Below are 21,084 nucleotides of genomic sequence, written 5' to 3' on the forward strand. Positions count from 1 at the left end.
AGGTTGGTACATAATACTGCTGCCCTAGCATGCATTATAGAAAACAAATAAGGCATCTATTTGCTGCTCTAAGCTCATTTCACAAAATTCCACTGCCTCATTACTCAGCCTCAAGCTCATCACATTAAGAAGGCTATATTATACAGTATATGTGATCATCTAGAAGACCTAGATCTCCCTTCTGTCCATATGTTCTCCTGCAGTAAGTACAGTCATAGCCATGCTTTTTTACCCTCCTTGGCCATAAAAAACTGTGACAACACACTATTCCATGTCTCCATATCTGTCCTTGTTAATATTAAGGGCAGAATCTGCAATGGATAAAGCTACTTGGTAGGAGGATCATTTTAACCAATTGGACTCTTCTGTATAAGGACAGCAACAAGATCTTCCAGGTCTCCATTATTGTATATACTCTCACATAAACCCATCCAAATATAAAACAAGGTAACCTTTTTCCCAAAAAAGAGGGGGGAGGGAAGATTGACTTGAAAATAAATGAAACTTGCAGCAGTCTTCCAAGGTTACTGGGGGAATGCTTATCAGCTATTTTAAGTAATGAGACTGCATGGGGCAGGAGCATAGGAGGATCCTTCTTATTCTGACTCACCACTGGAGGCTCGGGGAGAGGCCTGTGATGGGCCTGAGAGGGGGAAGACTTGAATATAAACAAGACCCCCATTTTGGGGTGGGCTTCTAATCTGTCTTTAAAGCCTTATGTCAAGGAATTCCCATAATTAATTTTCAGTCCTGAAATGCCAAGTCTACTTCCTCAGATGAAAGAGGAACCCAGCCAAAGACCGCTGTGTATCTCTTAATTGCTAGGCCCCGTCCCAACCCTCCTCCCATTTATAAGGCATTTCTCCACCCTCCACACCCAGAATTTCTATTTCCCCCCTCCTGCACATCCATGTCCACACACACAATTTTGCACAAATCCTCTCAAGCATTCCAATACTTTCCACAACATACTGAATTTAATTTATCCTATTTCTGACCAACTGGCTCATCTCAAGGACTGAGCAAAAGTTAAATTTATTTATTTAGATTTTTATCCCGTCCTCCCAGTAGCTCAGAACGGTTTACAAGTAAACATTCACAATGGAGTGAATTGGACATACAAGTTGGGGTTTCCATCTGTAAAGAATTTTGAAGTTACAAAACATTTGGAGAAGTCATTTACCTTTCTGCGTGCTAGAATTTGAAATGATCTCCCATTGCAAATCTTATTTAAGATTTCGCAATGACCTTAAAACGGATCTTTATCTTGAAAGTAGGGAAGTTCAATGTATTTTATAGTTCTCAAATGTCACCATTTGTGCGGGAGTGTATATCATTATCAGACAGCTAGAGGTTTTCTTTCTTCTTATTTTAATCCGCCTAGTCCTCTTTTCAATTTTTTATAAACAGAATATAAACTGTATATAGCACAATAATAGTTTTCATTATGAGGGATACCTACAGAAGACTTCCCCCCTAATACAGAAGGAAGGCATTCAAGTCTAATCTAATCTTTTTTTTTTTAAACAAATTTTCTTTTATTGAAACAAAACAGAGAATACACGTACAGTAAGAATAGTTGTAACAAGACTCTTCGATACAAGGCAGTAAAACATAGCTACAGTCGTACAGAAAAACTAACCCTCCGCACCCCAGATTCTGGAAATAGCACAGAAAAAAGAGAACAGCTAAGCTAAAGTCCCCCTTTGTGCCCTCCAAACCTCATAAGGCTTCCACCGCAAGTGGAACCTGCCCAGTCTATGGTATTTCATAGCTGTTAACTTGGCCATATAGCAGCCAAAGCCAGGCGTGCTGCCATCATGAAAGAGGCAATAAGATGGGAAAACTTAAATGGTACACCAGGTGGCTTCATATTCAATAACGCACAGCCTACCTCCTTAACAATCAAAACCCCACAGATATCAGACAAAATGGAGAAAACCATATCCCAGAAAGGACCCACTTTAGGGCACGTCCACCAAATATGGGCAAACGTCCCTTGAGCACCACAGTTACGTCAACAGAGATCAGGCAAATTTGGATCAATCCTGTGGAGTCTCTCTGGGGTATATATAGTACTTGTGGAAAAAAACCTTTATAACCATTTTTGACCATATTAGTAGCAATGGAAACCCGAAATAAAGCATGCAATATGGATTTCCATTGCTTCGGAGTAAACGTATATTGCAACAAGGATTCCCAATATTGAAAGTACTGCTCCAGTGGCGGATCATGGTTCCCTAATAATTGATAAATTCTGGATATATAGCCCCTCCCACTAGAGGCCTCCCACACCATAACCCAAGCTGAATCTTCTTGAAGCAAATCCAGTAAGGCCTTCTTGCGAAGAAAATCTACCACCTGATTGTGTTGAAAGGCCTTGGACACCGCGAGGCCATACTCCCCTGCAATTGTGAGGTGGGGAGTAAGCCACAATCGACCAAGAACTATTCCAAGGTTCCCAGACCCCCCTCCTCCCACTCCCTATATCTATGGTCAGTGTGGCCCGGCATAAAACCCTCTGCCACTACCACCGGCGTTTGACCAAAATAGATCCTACCGGGAAATAATTTCTCCCGAATGGCTACCCAAATGCATAAAATCACTCCTATCAAAGGATTAAACCGTGGTATCATTAAACGGAGCTGTCCAGAGCTAGCCAGGGCACATGTCGCAAAGAGATATCCTCTAAAAACCATGTCTCCATTCTCACCCATGACTTATGAGATTCCTGCTGCCAGTAAAACAGATAACGCAATTGGGTAGCCATATAGTAATAGTGAAAATAGGCACTGCCATGCCATCCCGTTCCCATGAATGGAATAGCATAGCTCTGCGTACCCGTGGGGGGTCGCTTCCTCCAAATATATGAGAAAATTCTCCTGTGCAGAGAGGCAAAAAAAGATTTTGGAAGGAAGACTGGTAGAGCTACAAATAAATACAAGGACCGAGGAAGGACCATCATTTTTATCACATGCACCCTTCCCAAGCAAGAGATATGAAGATGCTCCCAGGGGTCCAGATCCTCATGAAACTTCCGCAAAAGAGGGGGAAAATTAGCATCATACAAAGAATTAAGGTCCGCTGTGAGTTGAATTCCCAAATATTTTAAAGTATGCGATGCCCATCAAAAGGGTAATGCTACTGCAGATTTATTTGGTCCCGAGGGGAGACTGTCAAATTTAGAATCTCAGACTTGGACATATTAACCTGGAAACTCGACACCCTTCCATATTGAGCTAAAGCTGAAACTATACCCTGCAGGGAATCCTGGGGCAAAGTCTAATCTAATCTAGGTTCTTATATTCCACTACCATTCATTAAGATTCAGTGTGGATAAAGAAGATAAACTCAAAACGAGAGAAATTACATTTTGTTAATTTAAAGTAACATAAGATATACAACAATCAGACAGAAGTCATTCAAAATCCATGTAACAAACAGATGTGTTTTAAGAGCTCTTAAAAACTGTTATAAGAATTTATTTGTCTTATACTAAAAGGTAAATTATTCCATACCCTGATAAGCTGAAGTACCACCCTGATAAGCTGAAGTACATTCCAATTGCTTCTTCTTAAGGGATATTTTTATCAGAAGGAAAATTTAGCTTAAGGCGACAGGTACTTACTTCTTGGTGAGAAAAATTTCTTAGGAATTTGCAAAACAGTGTACTAACTGATCTGAAGAGATACCATAAATTGACTTAGAAATAAAACATGCTATTCTAAATTTTATCTGAGATTTTATAGGTAACCAGTATTGTTTCTTACTTTGCTGGCATCCCTAATCTGAAGCAAAACTGAGGAACTTTCTTATTCAGTCCCAGAGTCTTATGAACTCTGTACATACTGTACAGTCAACCTTCTTATTACCGGTAATAGAAAATATAGAGAGAGATCTCTCAGTCACATCTGTACATTCAGGATACTATGAATGGGCACTGTCACTGCCTTATTAGGGTAGAGTGATTCTGCCCTGGGCTATTCCATCACCTCTAACCGAAATGAGATAGCCTAAACCATCTTCTCTCATACAAAAATCAATGAAAGATCTCTTTTGTAGGGGTTTATGTCTCTTGTATGATGGGGAAGGACCTGAAGGAGATCACTGGACCTCTCCTCAGAGAAGATTCTTGGCTCCTCATAAGAATTCCAGGAGCAACTCTAACTCAGACTCAATCAGTTGGTGGTATGAGTTTCTGCCTGTCTTGTATCAGTGGCCCCCACTAAGCTGATGCAAAAAAGGAAATTAAAAATTTCAAAAATAGGACTAATGAACTATGAGGTACTTGTGAAAAGAACATGTGGCAGCGATAGGACTTAGACTTGAGTAAAGAGCTAGGAAAAAACTTTCAGGTGCTAAAGCGACCATGATAGAAAAATGGGTGCAATTGGATCCATGGAAAAGTTCAATCTGAGGAGGTCCCATACAAAAGCAGCAGGTAGGACAGGCACACATGGGCAGACAGTCTACTCAAAGTCTTCTGGAAAGGTTACCAGGATAGTGCTTTTCATGCACCAGGCTTCACTGGTGATGTCACCTACATATATGTGAGGAATTAACAATCCTGCTTATACTTGGAGAGGCAAGACATCTAATTTTTATATTATAATAACTAATATGTACCAAAACGGATCCAAGATGGCCGCAGGCATGATGAGCTGAGCAGCATCCCACTGAACTCCGCGGTATATTTTCTGGGATTATTTGCTAGCGATATTGTTTGCCTACCTGATCATGCCAAAAAGAAGAGGCCGGAGCGCTGCTGTCGCCTCATGACGCTCCAAGGTACCCACTTTTGGCAATATTGAAGAGCTCCTTAGGCGGATGCAGGGAGTTGCAATGCCGTCGGAATTTAGCCCGCTGAGGATGCTGGGAACTGACAAGACGCCAGCTACTCCTCCAGGGCCTGATACTACTCTCAGCTCTGATGTGAGAGCTCCGCCCCCGCAGCCCTGGATTACCGAGCGAGGAAACCCCGCAGGTGAGGTATTTCTCTCACCCAAGGCCAGCGTATTTTCAGCTGAGAGTTTGGAGGTGGGTGTCTCTAACCAGGGAACTCCCACAGAAGATACCGGGGCTGGTTCATCTTCAAGGAGTGGTCTGGAACAGAGAGAGCAGTGCCAAGAGGATTCTTATGACAGTGAGCTCTTTTTAACTAAAAAAGAACAGATTCTTATTGAAAGGCCAACGGAGGTGACTCTAGATTCGATATGGGATCTTGTGGCTAACTTAGGGAAGGCCATAAGTTCCAACTTTAAATATATTGAGGGGAAACTAATAGAACATAAAAAATAATTAAATAATTTGAAACAGGATGGGGACCATTGATAACTTATTGTAATGATTAGATGCCTTTTTACATTGAAAGTACATTTATAATTAGGGGAAGGGATGTTATATAGTTATATTAAAGGTTTAATCAATATTTATGAATGTAATGTTTTTATGATATTTTTGATTACAATATCTGTGGGAAGGGTGGGTGGTGGAGGGAATAAATTTATGTATTTAAGATGTTAATATGAAGAAATTCAAGTGATGTGTATAAGTTCAATTGATGTAATATTGTATACTTGATATATGATGAAAAAATGAATAAAGAATTGGAAAAAAAAAAAAAAAGATACAGGATGTGACTCTCCAAATCTTCATTGGAAAAGGTGGAACAAGAAATTAATTCTTCAAAATTAATCCAAGAGACATTGATTAAGGACAATATGAATCTCAGAAGGTGGAATCACTTGAGAATAATGCCCGTAATAACTTAAGATTAATTAATTTCCCTAGGAGTGCTTCAGTAACTCCTAGGGAAATGTTAAAAAAGATACCTAATTGAAATATTGGAAGTGTCCGAGGAAAATTTACCTCCATTTTCACAAGTACACTACCTTTCTGATAGGAAAAATCAGCAACAAAAGATAGAGGAACAAGAGCCATTGGATGTGACAAAATAATTGGAGACATCAGACAAGGAGGACGTAACATCCTCCACATTGATTCTTACTTTAGCGCTTTCCATAGATAAATTCTGGATTTTGAGACTTTTCTTTAAAAATCGGTTGAAGGACTTTTTGGGACTCAAAATACAAATGTTTCCTGACCTCTCATGAGAGATGCAAAGGCATTGTCGTGAATTTCTTCTTTTAAAACCAGGGGGTCATCTCTATGGGGGCTACATTTTACCTAAGACACCCTTTTTGGCACTATCTCGTCTAGGTGGAGAAAAACTGTAAGCTCTTAGATTTAAATGTATGACTCTCTCTCTCTCTTAACTCAACAGTCATTATTAAGCCTTATTACATGTTTTTGTATTTCTTTAGTTCTCGCTACTTACTTCTTGGATCCTAATAATAGAGGACTTGAGCTAGTTAAGCCAAAATTTATTTCTTAGTTTATATTTGTTAAAGTTTGTACTTTTAATGTTACCAAAAATGTACAAAAAAATGTACCAAAACGTTTTATGAAACACATGGGGCTCCTTTTCCAAAGGTGCGCTAGCGTTTTTAGCGCATGCACTAGCTGAAAAATTACCACCTGCTTAAAAGGAGGCGGTAGCGGCTAGCGTGCAGGGCATTTTAGCGCACGCTAAAAACGCTAGAGCCCATAATATTTTATTAAAAAGATATATTAAGTAGGTTACACTGTATTATTTTTCCTAAATAAGTTATACTCATCTAATTTCATCCCAAACCAAGGAATGTTTGCCATCTTTTCTAAAGATTTACCTGTTCTTGCACTCTATCTTCCAACTGGCTTACCAATACCACTGCCTCTGTGGTACCCAAAGACGCCAGCTGTGTATGAAATGCTGCTCGCAAGACATTTGCTTCCTTTAGAAAGACTTCCTGAACAGCATCAAGCAGTTCACCTCGCCAGTCCTGGACATGTATTGATAATTCAGTACTTTCCTATAAGGATTGAAATATTTGCATACTTAAAACAATACATTTATGTAAAAACATTCTGACACAATATTGCTTAAAATACACAGGAGGACATCCCTGAACTTGACATGAGAAATAAAATAACATATATTTTCAAGATCTTAAACTAAGATCCAATTTACAGTGCAAAATTCTACTAAACTCCAATTATAATTAATTCAAGTGGGAACTACTTATTAGTTTCATGAAGCTGTAAAAACTGTTCCAACTGCATAGAATCCCAGAATACATAATCGCATTCCTTAAATTTCACTAGACATTTACATGGGAATTTTAAATAAAATGTAGCTCCTAAGGCTAACAACCTTGATTTTAAATTCAAAAATGCTTTTCTTCTCAATTGTGTTGCCTGAACTACATCTGGAAATATTAATACATTGTATCCACAAAACTTCGCTTGCTTATTTTGAAAATAAGCTTTCATAATTAAAGATTTATCTAATTCCCTTGCACAAGTTACTAATAGAGTAGACCTAGTTTGGATTATATCTTGTGAATCTTCCAAGAAACCTGTTGAATCAAATTCTATCTGTTCCAACTGGTCTACTCCCAATTCTGCCGAAACTTTCTTTTTCTGTGGGATATAATACAAATTTCTTATGTCAAGTTCAGGGATATCCTCCCGTAATGTGGACTAGAGGAGATTTATAGTAATGGAAGACTAAGTCTTAATATCTGTAAAATTGTGTTATTCTTTTATTTATTTCTTCGCTCCTTGAATTATTATTTGTATAAATGATAATGTTTAAAATTGATAAATAAAAAAAATAAAATAAAATACACAGTTTTTGACCTTTGCTCTAACATTTATTTTCTGTTCACTATTATAGCTCTCCACCTTTTCTAACTCATTTTCACAATGCAGTCCTGCACAATCTAACAAGGGCTACTTTTAGCATCAGAACTAAGACCATAAACTATATTTGGAAATGAAATCATATATCGTACATAGAGTCATATTCAAAAGCATTCCCACAGGTAAAACTATGCAATCCCTGTGAAAATAAACTTTTATAAAACTGTCTCTCTAACATCCTTCACTTGCTCCCCTTAATTAAACTCAAGCTGTTAGTGCTCATTACTTCAGTGATGTCATCCATCTGGTGATTTATGTTTACTTCCTTTCTTTCTCCCTTCTTTCCACAACTGTCTGAACAGAATCACTAATTGGCTTAAGGCCAATCACCTGCTACACAATTCATCTAAAACTCAGGCTATGTAGGTTATTAGTTGCTCCCTGACACCAGATACTCCTCCTTTGGATTTTTTGGCAATCTTCTGATAACTTTCTCACTGTCTATCCTGGGATACCAACTGAATCTCTGATCATCATTTGATGGGTAAATCTCTGTTAGAGCCTTTTCTAGAGAATAATGAACAATGTTCTTTATTTAGCCCATGGGTTAACGGAAGATTAGATTTCTACCTTCAATAATCTTCTTTCTGTTAGTCCCTGTAGGATTCCATATGCTAGATGTTCAATCCCAACTTACAATCCAGGAGTTGCAGAATCCAACACTTTTCTGAGCACATGATCCACCCACTTAGCCTGAAACCTAGAGAACATATGCAATTAAGTCCCAAAGCCAAGTAACATACCTGAACAAATCCATGACAAGGGGGGGTTCAGGGGAAGATCTCCAGCAACACAAACAAATCTTGAACTGGGCTGCTCTGCAAAACATGAACAAGTAATAAACAGGCACAAAGGCAACTCATAAAATCATTGAGGAACAATGTAGAACTAACCTGCTAGTGCAACGAGCACCCCTAGAAAAACCTTCAGTAATGTGCATGCTCACAGAAAACTGTTCACAGGATCTGGCAACTGGCTAAAAAAGCCTGTTAGGAGAATAGCTGAGGCAGAAAAAGCAGGCTATTTCAAACAACTGAGTATATACAGAGAGGACAGGTTGTACGGAATCCTATTGGGACTAACAGAAAGAAGATTATTGAAGGTAGAAACCTAATCTTCCATTCTCTTACGTCCCTTCCGGATTCCATATGCTAGGTCACGTACCAAAGAAATGGTAACAGCTAGGGAGGGACAGAAGAGCCTGCCCTCAACACCGAGGTTCCAAAAGCAGCAGCAGAATGAGCCGCCACATCCACTCAGTAAAACCGGGTACAAGTATGAAGAGAGGACCAAGTAGCCGCCCTGCAAATTTCATCAGGATGAATAGCGTGAGACTCCGCCCATGACACAGCCATACTTCTAGTCGAATGTACTTTAAGTGAAATCGGCGGCTGCTTGCTGCGGGCAATGTAAGTCGCGGAAATGACCATTCAAATCTATCAAGCGATTGAAAACTTGGATGCTGGCCTCCCAAGGAGAGGTGCAGCAGTCAGGATAAAAAGGTGATCAGATAGCCTGAAATCATTAGTCCTCTCCAAATAGTGGAGCAAGATTCTCCGTACATCCAACTTGCATAAGATTTGATCTTTGCGCTCTGAACCTGTAGGATGAAATGCTGGCAATCGAACCTCCTGGTTGACATGGAAGGCTGATACCACCTTCGGCAGAAAGGAAGGTACAGTACGGAGAACTCCTGCGTCCATAATATAGAGAAAAAGTTCCATGCATGAAAGAGCCTGAAGCTCCGATATACGTCGTGCCGAGACAATGGCAACCATACAGACAGTTTAGATCGTTAGATCCAGAAGAGAAGATCCTTCAGTGGTTCGAATGGGGCCTCACCAAGGCCCTGCAAAACGATGTAAAGATTCCATGAAGGGAAAGGAAGACGCAAAGGAGGACACAAATGAAGCGCCCCTCTCATAAATCTGGTCACGTTCGGATGAGCAGTAAGCGAACTAGCACCTCTGCACACTCAAAAACATGAAAGGCCTGCCACCTGAACTTTAAGGGTGGCCACTGCCAGACCTTTGTCTAGGCCCTCCTGAAGAAAAGGCAGGACTATCGAAATGGGAGTCCTCTCAGCTCCACCTGATCCTTAGCACACCACTGTTGGAAAGCCTTCCAGGTTTTGGCATAAGAAGTCATCGTAGAAGGTTTTTTTAGAGCACAAAAGAGTTTAGATAACCCCCTTCAAATAACCACGCTTTGTCAAGAATGAGTGTTCAAAAGCCATGCTGTAAGACCAAAGTGCCATGGGTTCTCCATGTGCACTGGCCCCTGACTGAGAAGGCATCAATGAAGAGGTAGTTGGAGCTTTTCATCCTGTTGAAGATGGATGAGATCCACATATCAAAGGTGACGAGGCCAATCTGGAGCTACTAGAATCGCTAGGCTGGGATGCGCTGCTATCTAGCGGATGACCTGACCAACTAGAAGCCACGAAGAGAACACATACAGAAACACGTGAACTGGCCAGGCCTGAGCCAAGGCGTCCAGCCCCAGGCTTCTGCGCTCCGTCCAGCCCTAGGATGTGCTTCCGCATCCAGCCCTAGGCTTTTGTGTTCATCGACTGAAAATGTGACTGGACTTCAAGTTCTCTGCTGAAGGCATCAAGTTCAGCTGAGGCTGACCCCAGTGCTGCACAATCAGATGGAACACCTTCTGCGAGAAGGACCATTCTCCCAGGTCCAGGATCTGTTGGCTGAGGAAGTGTGCCTGAATGTTGTCGATTTCGGCCACATGGGCTGCTGAGAGAGACAAAAGATGAGCTTCTACCCAGCGAAACAGAATGTGAGCCTCCTGTCACAAGGAAGCGCTTCTTGTCCCCCCTTGACAATTTACGTCGGAAAAGACCCACACTGCTTTTCCTTCCAGAAGGGGCTGGAGAGCGAGTAATGCTTGCTGAATTGCCCTGAGCTCCAGACGATTGATCAACCGATGTTTTTGACCAGGAGTCCACTGCCCCTGAATGTAGCGGTCCTAGCAGTGAGCACCCCAATCTGATAGGCTGGCATCAGTCATAAGAGTCATCCATTCTGATATCTGAAGAAGCCTGCCCTGGTGGAGAGCCTCTCCCTGAAGCCACCAGTTCAAGCTGCTGTGAGCTGGCTCCATCCAGGGGAGTGGCATCTGAAGGGGGAGACACTGCGGAGACCACTGATAGAGGAGGGACTCCTGTAACAGGCACATGTGAGTTCGGGCCCAGGGGACAGCTTGCAAGGAGGCTGCCATGGATCCCAGAACTTGAAGATAAAGCCAGGCCGTGGAAGCCGGACAATCCAGAAGAGCTCTGATCTGCTTTTGAAATTTCTGCGTGCCTAGGGAAGAAACAAATGACCCTGCCTGGTGTTGAAGAGAAGATCCAGATACTCCAGGGACTGGGAAGGCATCTAGTTGCTCTTCTTGAAGCTGACAATCTACTCTAATGCCTGCAATAGAGACACCACCGTCTCCATTGCACTTTCACACTCTGGATGAGACGGCACTCGGATCAACCAATCATTCAAGTAAGGATGGTTGTGGATCTCCTGCAGGCAGAGAAAGGTCATCACAACTACTATCACCTTGGTGAAAGTGCGAGGCACCGTCATGAGGTCAAAGGGCAGTGCAGTGAACCGGAAATGCTGTTTTAGAACACTGGAACACAGAAAAATGTGATGCACCATGTAGATTGGAATATGGAGGTAAGCCTCCGTGAGATCCAAGAATGCTAGAAACTCTCCTGGAGAGACAGCTGCTGTGACTGTGCGCACTGTCTCCATAAGGAAATTAGGAATCTGCAAGAAGTGGTTGATCGACTTTAGATCCAGAATGGGCCTCCAGTCTTCTGAGCCTTTGGCACGATGAAGTATAAGGAGCATCTGCTTAAGCCCAATTCGTGTTCTGGAAATGGTTCTATCGCTCTGATGTCTAAGAGGTGTTGAACAGTAGCGCGGACTTGGGACTCTTTTTCTGGCTGACCTGCTGGAGAGTCCAAAAACAGATCCAGAGGCAGGCAAAAGAAGTCTATCTTGTGCCCCTTCCAAATGATGTCTAGCACCTATTGATCCAATGAAACACGAGATAAAACTGAGAAAGGCAATCTCTGATATGAAGAAGCACCGCCTGACTTCTGGTGTTATTGGGGCTTCTTAGGAGCAGCTCCATGAGAACCTGAGACCGCCTGGAATTGGAACTGCTATAATGAGGGTGGTAGCCCTGGGAATATCTCTAAGAAGAAGATCCCGTGGAGCCCTGATGAAACCTGCAGGAGGAATGAAAATTATTACGATCCCTTCCCACTGACTGCCGAGACCTGTCCACGGGAAGAGACTTAGGGTGGTGCTCAGCAACACAGGTCCTGAGGTCATCCAGAGCTTTACTAAAAAGAAGCTGATCCTTAAAAGGAAGTCCTTTCAAGGTAGCCTTTGAGGCAGTGTCCCCAACCCAATGATGGATTCAAAGAGCAGAGACCTTTCTAAGAACTTGGATATCATAAAGGGCATCCACCACATAATCCACACCATCCATTAGAAGCAGAGGACAGGCAAGTACGTACCACGCAATCTGGAATGATAGGCTTGAGCCGTAAAGGAAACAGCTGCCACTGCCGCTTTGATACCCAAAGATACCATTTCAAAAAGCTTTTTCAACATAATGTCCACCCTGTGATTCTGAGAATCCTTAAGCATCACTACGGAGAGGTGTGCACCTGATAACCTGCACTAATGCGGAATCCACTTTAGATTGTTCAAAAACTTGCTGAAAATCAGGTGCCAGTGGATAAAACTTAGACATAGCTTTAGAGGGCTTGAAAGAGCTCTCTAGAGAGTTCCACTGCTAAGCAACCAACCCAAGAAGCTGTAGATGGGATGGAAAAAAGGAGGACAGCATATTAGAGCAGTCTATGACTGAACCTGAGAAGTGGCAGGTGGAGGATCCAATTTGAGCTCTTTTAGAACATCAGCAATGAAAAGATGGACAGAACCATAATTAAAAAGTCTGCGTACAGAAGGGTCATCACCCAAATCTGGACTCTCAGGGCAGCAGAGATGACTATTTCCAGCAAGAGAATCAGCCAGATCCAAAATAGAAGCAGTGCCAGGAGATAGCAGAGGCATAATGTCTGAATGGCAACTGCTGCATTCAGGTCTGCTACCACAGGACAAGAGGGTTCCCAAACAGGAAGCTCTGCCATGGCGCAGCAGGTTGAGAAGGTCCCGAAGTGCCTGCTGGCCGTGTTGAACAAGCAGGGTCCACAGAATACGCTTTCCAGAGAAGCTGAATAAATTTTGGTGAAAAGTCACAACCCCGCAACCATTGCAGGGAGCTGTTGAGGCACATGCACCTCACCAAAAGAATCCCCAGACTCGAAACCCAGGTATTTTGCATCAGACCCTAGAAGGACCACTGGGCGATATTTTTTTCTGAAGTCATGGACCCAGGCCGGCTCCCCAACCACAGAAAACATAGAGAAGGCAAATTCTGAAGCTCCCTCTCCCTGTGTGCTATGGCATGCAGTATAAGGTCGGTGATCCGGTACCAATCTGGTGCAATCAATGCACACATTCAGCAGATTAGAGGCTGGGGAGTCCATCCCAAACCATTTTCAAACAAATTGAAGGGTATTCAGGCCGAAATAAAACTTTGAAAAAAAGATCAATAAAAATCCAAGATGGCCACTGCCAGCGAATTCACACCAAAACCAGCAAAAATAAACAAAACCCCAAAATAAAAAATAGCTATTTGGGGTCTGGAGATCTGAACTCTACCCTCAGAAACTGTGAAAAAGATTTTAAATGCGATCAGCAAGCCACCTCAGAAGTTCTCATAGGAAATAATGGAGGTTTACTCACAGTTCTGCAGTGCCTTGCCTGTCAGCAATTTTAACAGCAGCTGAATGGAAGGAAAGGATTTTCTGCCTCAGAAACTTCTCCAAACGGCTAGAGTTGATCTTTGGACTGCCAGTCGGCCAGACACCATCTATGACCTCTGTCCCCACGGATCCTCGCCAAGCAGTCAGGGGTGGTAAGGACAGCCTGCGCCTTGAAACCCGGATGGGTTTCACTCCAGACTCATACAGCCTGCGCTTAAAACCCGTGACAAGGTCAGCGGGCTAACAAACTCCCAGGGGAAGGGGCCCCAAGTTTAGTAAGGGTGGCATACAGCAGGCTGGCTCCACAGATCCACCAGAGTTTCTCTGCGAAGCAGATGTCCGGCACCGCAGAACTGAGTCCTTTCCTCTGACAGGGGATCACCAAGAAGGAGTTTCAAGGCACTGAAGCCACTGAGAAACAAAGTGAAAAAAACAACAAAAAGAAGCAGAGCAACTGCAAAAGACTTCCGCACATATTGCTTGCAGAAATTGTAACTGGATACGTATGTTCTCTAGCTCTCAGGCTAAGGTGGTGGATCAAATGCTCAGATAAATGTTGGATTTCTGAAACTCCTGAATTGTAGGTTGGGATTAAATACCTAGCGTCTGGAATCTGGAAAGGACGTAACAGAATAATCAATTATATGGATTACCACAATGCTCTGACAATCGGCTAACTTTATCTACTCTCAAACAATTGCAGACTATGCCTGTTCCCTAAATCCCCCAGCCTGTACTTTATGTTCACAAAATGCTAAATACTATCTCTACTAAATCCTTCCTGAGCATGTCTAAAGCACAGGTAACATTCCATGTTTTATGTCTGGCCCCTTTATTTTGGAACTCAATCCTTCAGTATCCATGGCTAGAATCCTATTTTCCCAAATTCAAGGATTGTCTCAAGACATATTTCTTGTTGTAAGCTTCGTATAGTGCTGGGCCACCGCTAGATGAAATGGATCTCACTCCTATATGTTTCTGGTATTCTAGTTTTCTTTGTTCTTATCATATTTTTATCTTACTGATAGCATGATTTTGTGTTTCTAGTTCTTAATTGATGGTACTGCATAGAATGGTTGTGTTTTATTGTTTCTTGTATTATTTGGAATTTGTAAACTGTTTTGAGGTATATACACTAACAAAAAATACCCCAGCCATGCCTGAGCATGAGGTTAGGTTTTCAATGCTCGCTTTTATTAGTTAAGACACTACTCTTCATTAAAAGGACCAAATGTAGATTTTATACTAAACAACTTCTGTCATAGGTTTGTGATGGGAAGCCTTGGGGGGAAAAAAGGAACTAGTTTTTAGAAGAATACTAGTATACAATATACACAACAATTAAAATGCTCATGTCCTGAGCTATATGGTTGTTTAGTTTTTCTTTTTTAGTTTCAAAAAGAAAATACGTTTTGCCAGTTTTATTTTACAACACAACCCCCCCCCACCCCCCACCATCCAGACTTCTGCAAGCTTTGTCACTTTTAAAATAAATACATCAATTGGGAGCCTTTATTACCTCTGCTTGTGGGTGAACTTGCATTTTTGCAATCACATCTTTCAGAGATGCAATAGTACCCAGGAAAACGTTCCTCTCCTCCAGCCAAAACTTTGAAGCCAGCATTGCTGACTGCACTTCTTTTTCAGCAGAGGGCAGCTCAGTGAGAGACAACACCTGTACACCCTCCTGATGGACTGCATTTAGTAAGACCTATTATATAAAGAACTTGGTTTAAATATTTGTCTGCATAAGCAAAAAAAACAACATTCTTTGGGTCTGGTGAAGAGCACATACAATAGCACAGTATATTTCTTAAAATAGTTCCACACTACTCCATCTAAAATTCAGGGCGGTGTACAATGAACATTAAAATCCATAAAATATTTTTTTTAAAAACCCAAAAAACCTTACAGCTTATGCAGATTAACCAATCTGCTATTTTCAATCTCAATTAATACATTATAACTCTAAGGCTTCATCATAAAGTTACAGTAATTGGCATATCTCTAGGGGCTTACATTTTTATAAATATTAGTTAACTACTGCGTCATAAAAGCAGCCTAAAACAAATAAGTCTTCATAGATGAGGCTGGCTTTATTATATTTATAAGTAGTTCTGAGCTATACAGACCAGTGCCTTTTAAAAATGCAATTCTTGCTGCTACTGCACTCAGCGAGTTTTGTAGTTTCAGAGAGAAAGGTAGAAAGAGCTACAAAACATTAAAATGATGACAAAGAACTGAACCTTGTGGTGATATCTTGTAGCAGTAATGGAAACAGAATACAGTACTATCACAAAAAAAGCAATGAATATAACATGTTTTCTCAAAAATATTCTCCTCTTACTTTTATTTTATTTGAAAGCATATCTACTGAAGTCCTGCTTTCTTCTCTTGAATCTTCTGAAACTATATCAAATTTCTGACTTGGGGCACTATAGTTTCCTTGATTCCAGTCTGAACCAATATCTCCTGAGGAAGAAAAATAACCACTTTTGTTTATAACAAAGATTAAAAAATGAATATTTGCTTGCTAATCCTTTGCAGTTTGTCAAAGTGTTATATGACACAAAGCCTGTTTATGAAAATTAACTTCTCAATCAGTTTTAAAGCAATTTAATCTTACCACTGGGATATCCATCTCTGATTTGGGAAGCGTTCGTTTGTGCTAATCCAGGAATTATGACTCCCTAAACAAAAACAAAAAATGTCAGAAATGCATTATTTGACTAGAAAACATTAGTCTTGTAATATGTATTCTACTTGAAGGTGACTTCAGATTAATATTGTATCATATGACATAAAGGGCACCCGCATTTAAATGTCACTTGAGCACATAAATGTAAAAAATACTAGCATTTTGACAGAAAAGTGTACACATAAGTGGTAACAGGGCTACTAAGCACTACTCTGAAAGAGTGCACTTAAGTGGCATTGTGCATAAAGGCAAGGAGTGTCCACATGGGTGAAGAAAGGCAGGGACACAAGCTTTCAGAATATCTTCAGTTATGCATTCATTTGCCACATTTACGCCAAGTCTATGGCTGGTGTGACTGGAGTCATATGCATGTAGGTTTCCTGTTGCCGTAAGGCAAAGCAAAAAGAAACCAACAGGAACTGCAGTAAAGATGCAATGCAAAAACCAAAACTGCAGAGAATGTACAAGGTGCAGGAATTTATTCAATAAAAGTCATAAAAACATCAATAAAATAATTATATCCCAAAACTGGTTCTTGTAAGGCATACTGGACCCAACATGGTCCGTGTTTCAAAAAACACTTCTTCCTCAGGGGTCCAGGTTGTTCTGTACATAGACTATCAGGAACCAAATGGATGACAATAAATATTCACAAAATCGAGTGAAACAGGTGAAGAGCTCTCCTGTCTGTGATACTGCACAGAGTTTTTCTAAGTACTTAACAACCTGGACCCCTGAGGAAGAAGTGTTTTTCGAAACACGGACCATGTTGGGTCCGGAACACCTTACAACAAGAACCAGTTTTTGTATATGATTATTTTATTGATGTTTTTATGACTTTTATTGAATAAATTCCTGCACTGTGTACTTTTGATTTCCTGATGCCGTACTACAATAGCATTCCTTAATGGAATCTGGATGTATAGAGACCATTGTAGAATAGGTTGTTACCCCCCAAATCTGTAAATGGCACCTTGTGTTGTTGCACAAATCAGTGCATACAGTCAATTTGCACATATAATTGTTTAATAAGCCTAATTGGTGCTGATAATTGGCAATTAACATCTCTTAATTGACACTAATTAGCATTAATTAAAAGTTCTGTGTATTCCATAAAATGCTGTGTGCCAGTTCTAGTGTGTGAATCTGAAAAGGAGGCATGGCCAGTGAAGGAGCAGAGCAGATCATGGGCATTCCTAGAATTTATGTGCACTGTTATAGAATACGCCCGATGTGTGCACATGTTAGATGCAGGGATTTAGGCCTGGTTTCCCTTGGCCTAAATGGGTGTGCCTTAAAGGTGTGACATGCACTGGCGCTTAGTGTGATTCTGTAAGGCGTGTTTACCTTTTATAGAATTGCACTAAGTGTCATTCTAGTTGGCATCAATTTTTTAGGCGTCATATATAGATTATGGCCTTTATTATGTAGCACGGGGCCTCTAAAAGGGGGCGCTCATTTAAGGATCAATACAGATCCACATATCGAGAACAAGGTAGAAAATTCTGCAAAGACTACAGAAAGCACAGACCTTTGTTGTCAGACTTTCTATCACAGCTTTCAAAGCATCACACTCTTCTGTCAGTGCTTGAACTGCATCAAACTGCTCTCTCTTCAGCGTTTCTGCTTCAGTAATGTGCCTTGCTTCCATATCCATGATTTCAGCTGCATGCAGCTCCTGCATCTGCTCAATCTTTTCAGTGTACTGGCTTATTACCTCCGCAATCTCCTCTGAAGAGCAGACATTTGGGAAAAACGGCAAATCATTTTGAATTTCTGCATCTTTAACATCAATTTGTGAAGTCTGGTTGCTGGTACAGACATTCATAGCTTTATCAGTCTGGGATGAGGAATTTTGCCTGAGGAGATGAGCCTTCTCTTTGGAAGCAGCACAGTCAAATTCATCTACAGTGGTTTTGCCTCCTAGTTTTGCTAGCTGCTTTTCTTGTGTAGCACTTTTTATCATCTTCTGATCGGCCTGAATTAGAGTCTCCTTTACACGATGCAGATCTTCCTGAAGTTGGGCTATGCTTGCTTCCTTTACCTTAAAACAAAACAAAACAAAACACAGTATCGGAAACCCCTCATCTAAATCAGTACAAAAAGAAGCTTTATTCTTTATAAACATGCCATTTAAACTGATCAATTATGGTTTTGTTTCCGGCCATGAACTGAACTCTCAGATGTTAAAGTGTCTCTTCTGGCCCAAAAGTGGGTGTAGTCTGGAGTGGAGGCATTTCTAACCCTAGCTAGAGTAGCCAGGATCATTATAGCATGCAAAATATCTCATTATTAAGACAACTGAATAATGCAGCTTGCAGAGAACACTGCAAGTTGCATTACTTCAGGAAAAAATAAGGATAGGTCAAACTGACATTATTTTGTCAGCCTAGGAGCATGAGGCTCTTAGCTCATGGTCCAATGTTACCAGGCAGCATCTTAAATAGGCTAGTGCATGACAAATGTCTCTGCACACCCTTCCCTCCTGAATACACCCCCCCTCCTTTGATTTCCTTCTCTAAGCACCCCTCCTAAAGGCCTCCCCCTTGATTAAATCCTTGGTGTCCACAGGTTCCAAAGGCAGGAGCAATCCTCAATCTCTTCTGCCTCTGCCAGCACTGAATCAGACTGGCACTGGTGACCCCTAGTAGCAGCCTTGTGCTACTACTGCTAGGGGTTGCTGATGTTATTTTGAATTCAGTGCTGGCAGGGGTAGGAGTGACTGAGGACTACTCTTGCCTCAAAAACCACCAGACATCAGGGATTTGGACAGGTAGGCCTGGAAGGGACCATGGGAAGAAGGGTTGCGCTTCTGAGAAGGGAGGTTGTGTTGGGAGGGCAGAGTATTGTCATGACTTTTTTAGACCCCCCCCCCCCCCACCAAAATCACTGATTCAGGCTGTCAGCCTGTACCGATTGTGACATGTGCTGACTGAAAAACACTGCTGAGCTTACAGGGAGCAGGCAAACTGGACTTGAAATCTTTGGACTGCTGGCCAGACATCCATGGCCGGGAATCTCCGCCACCCTCAGACACGCTGCGCAGATGCGTGGTGGAGGAATGCAGTCTGGCCCCAAACCCACGGAGCCTGCGCTCAACCCATTAGCAGAAGAACCTGGGGTGAGCCAGTTCCCAAAGGGAAAAATCCCAAGAGCACCGATCTATAGTGCACGCTGTCCCGAGGGTGCACTGACAAGCAGACAACCTCCTGGAAGCAGACTTTTTCAAAGAACTGTGATCTCCCGCAGTCAGAGCTGTCCCAGCAAGGAACCTCTGCAGCAAGAGGGTGAAAACCATGAACGAAAATACTGAATTTGAAAGAAAATACACATAAGCAGAAAAGACAAGCTCCTACAGCCTGGCTTGTAGGAAAGAAACTAACTGGTTCTTGAGGGGACAGTGCTGAGGTGAGAGGGGAGGAATTCAAGTCTCTGGAATATGAGACTTCCTGATAGGTAAAGAGAAATAACCCACTACCCCTGGAATAAAGTGGGATTACAAGAACTAGCTAATGGTAACATCTTGGAGCAAAGGCATATAGACATCTTGAGCCTGTGCTTAAACTAAGGCTTGCATGGATTTCATGGGAAGCATAAGAATACAGTGGCACTGCAGCTGATGCTATGAGATGGCCAGGAGCAGTAGTACAGGCAGCAAGGCAGAGTTGGGTCTATTGACACTTGAGCGAAATGATGTGGTGGCAGTGTTAGATCACTTTAGAAATAAATCAAAAACAAAGTAAATAAGGTAATACCTTTTTTATTGGACTAACTCAAAACTAATCTTAAAATGCATTGACTTAGTCCATTATAAAAGGTATTACATTATTTCCTTTGGTTTGGTTTTATTTCTAAATGTTACCTCTATTGACACTAAATTGGGGTTGTAGCTGCAGCCACAGAAACTTTGCAACTTAGGCATGCAACGCCGTTAAAAACCTGGCCAAACAATAAGAACAAATAGGTTAAGTATTTGCTGGAAGCCAGTTATCTTATTTAAAGAGCATGGAATACAAGTACAAAAGCACAAATCCTCAACATCTGTTCAAAATACAACTGTGCAAAACTTTACAAGCAAGATATTTATACGATTAATAAAGGAGAATGTAAAGTACGGACTCTTACCAATAACTGGTCTTCAAGTTTTTCTGCCTTTTCTCTGTAGCTATTCAGTTCTTCTTTGGCAAATGCAGCCTCGGCTCTAGTTTTCTCCAGCTCAAGTTCTAATTCGGCTGTACAGCTACCTTCTCCTTTACTATCAGCTGATGCTGCAACTACCTGAAAGTATCAATACAAAAAAGATAGTTTGGCTGTTCAATATTTATTGTAGTATCGTAACCCTAATGTCACATCTTTGCTGCATGTAACTTCAGTTGCTGACTGTAACCAGCTATCACTGAGGAAGACAAAGTTAGACAAGTTCCTGCTGAACCGGAACGTACGCAGGTAGGGCTCTGGTAGGGCACTGGTCTTTGACCTAGGGGCTGCCGTGGGAGCGGACTGCTGGGCACGAAGGACCACTAGTCTGACCCAGCAGTGGCAATTCTTATGTTCTTAAGGTATCATGAAACAAGTCCATTATCTGGAGCAAGCCAGTTATATTGGATTACTGGCCTCAATTCTTTAGGCTAGAAGAGTTACAGGTACACTGCTACTGAAGAAAAAATCCAACAGAATCTGCAGTAACCAAACAGCAAGTAGAAACAAAAACAAAAACTGCAGACCA

At 41.5% G+C, this 21,084-nt stretch overlaps 1 protein-coding gene across 8 annotated transcripts in view; it reads right to left on the minus strand.

Annotated features, from left to right (window-relative positions):
* AKAP9 (A-kinase anchoring protein 9) overlaps positions 1 to 21,084 on the minus strand; it is a 409,648-nt gene that overhangs the window by 52,858 nt on the left and 335,706 nt on the right. For all 8 annotated transcript variants that reach the window (XM_033931174.1, XM_033931171.1, XM_033931173.1 and 5 more), the window contains 6 exons: positions 20,484 to 20,636; positions 17,890 to 18,402; positions 16,287 to 16,350; positions 16,008 to 16,132; positions 15,180 to 15,371; positions 6,729 to 6,911 (listed from right to left, as the gene is read on the minus strand). In XM_033931174.1, the coding sequence (XP_033787065.1) occupies positions 6,729 to 6,911; positions 15,180 to 15,371; positions 16,008 to 16,132; positions 16,287 to 16,350; positions 17,890 to 18,402; positions 20,484 to 20,636 (1,230 nt within the window). The remainder of the gene's footprint in view (positions 1 to 6,728; positions 6,912 to 15,179; positions 15,372 to 16,007; positions 16,133 to 16,286; positions 16,351 to 17,889; positions 18,403 to 20,483; positions 20,637 to 21,084) is intronic.

This window comes from Geotrypetes seraphini, chromosome 2 (assembly GCF_902459505.1).
Source record: "Geotrypetes seraphini chromosome 2, aGeoSer1.1, whole genome shotgun sequence".
Classification (NCBI taxonomy): Eukaryota; Metazoa; Chordata; class Amphibia; order Gymnophiona; family Dermophiidae; genus Geotrypetes; species Geotrypetes seraphini.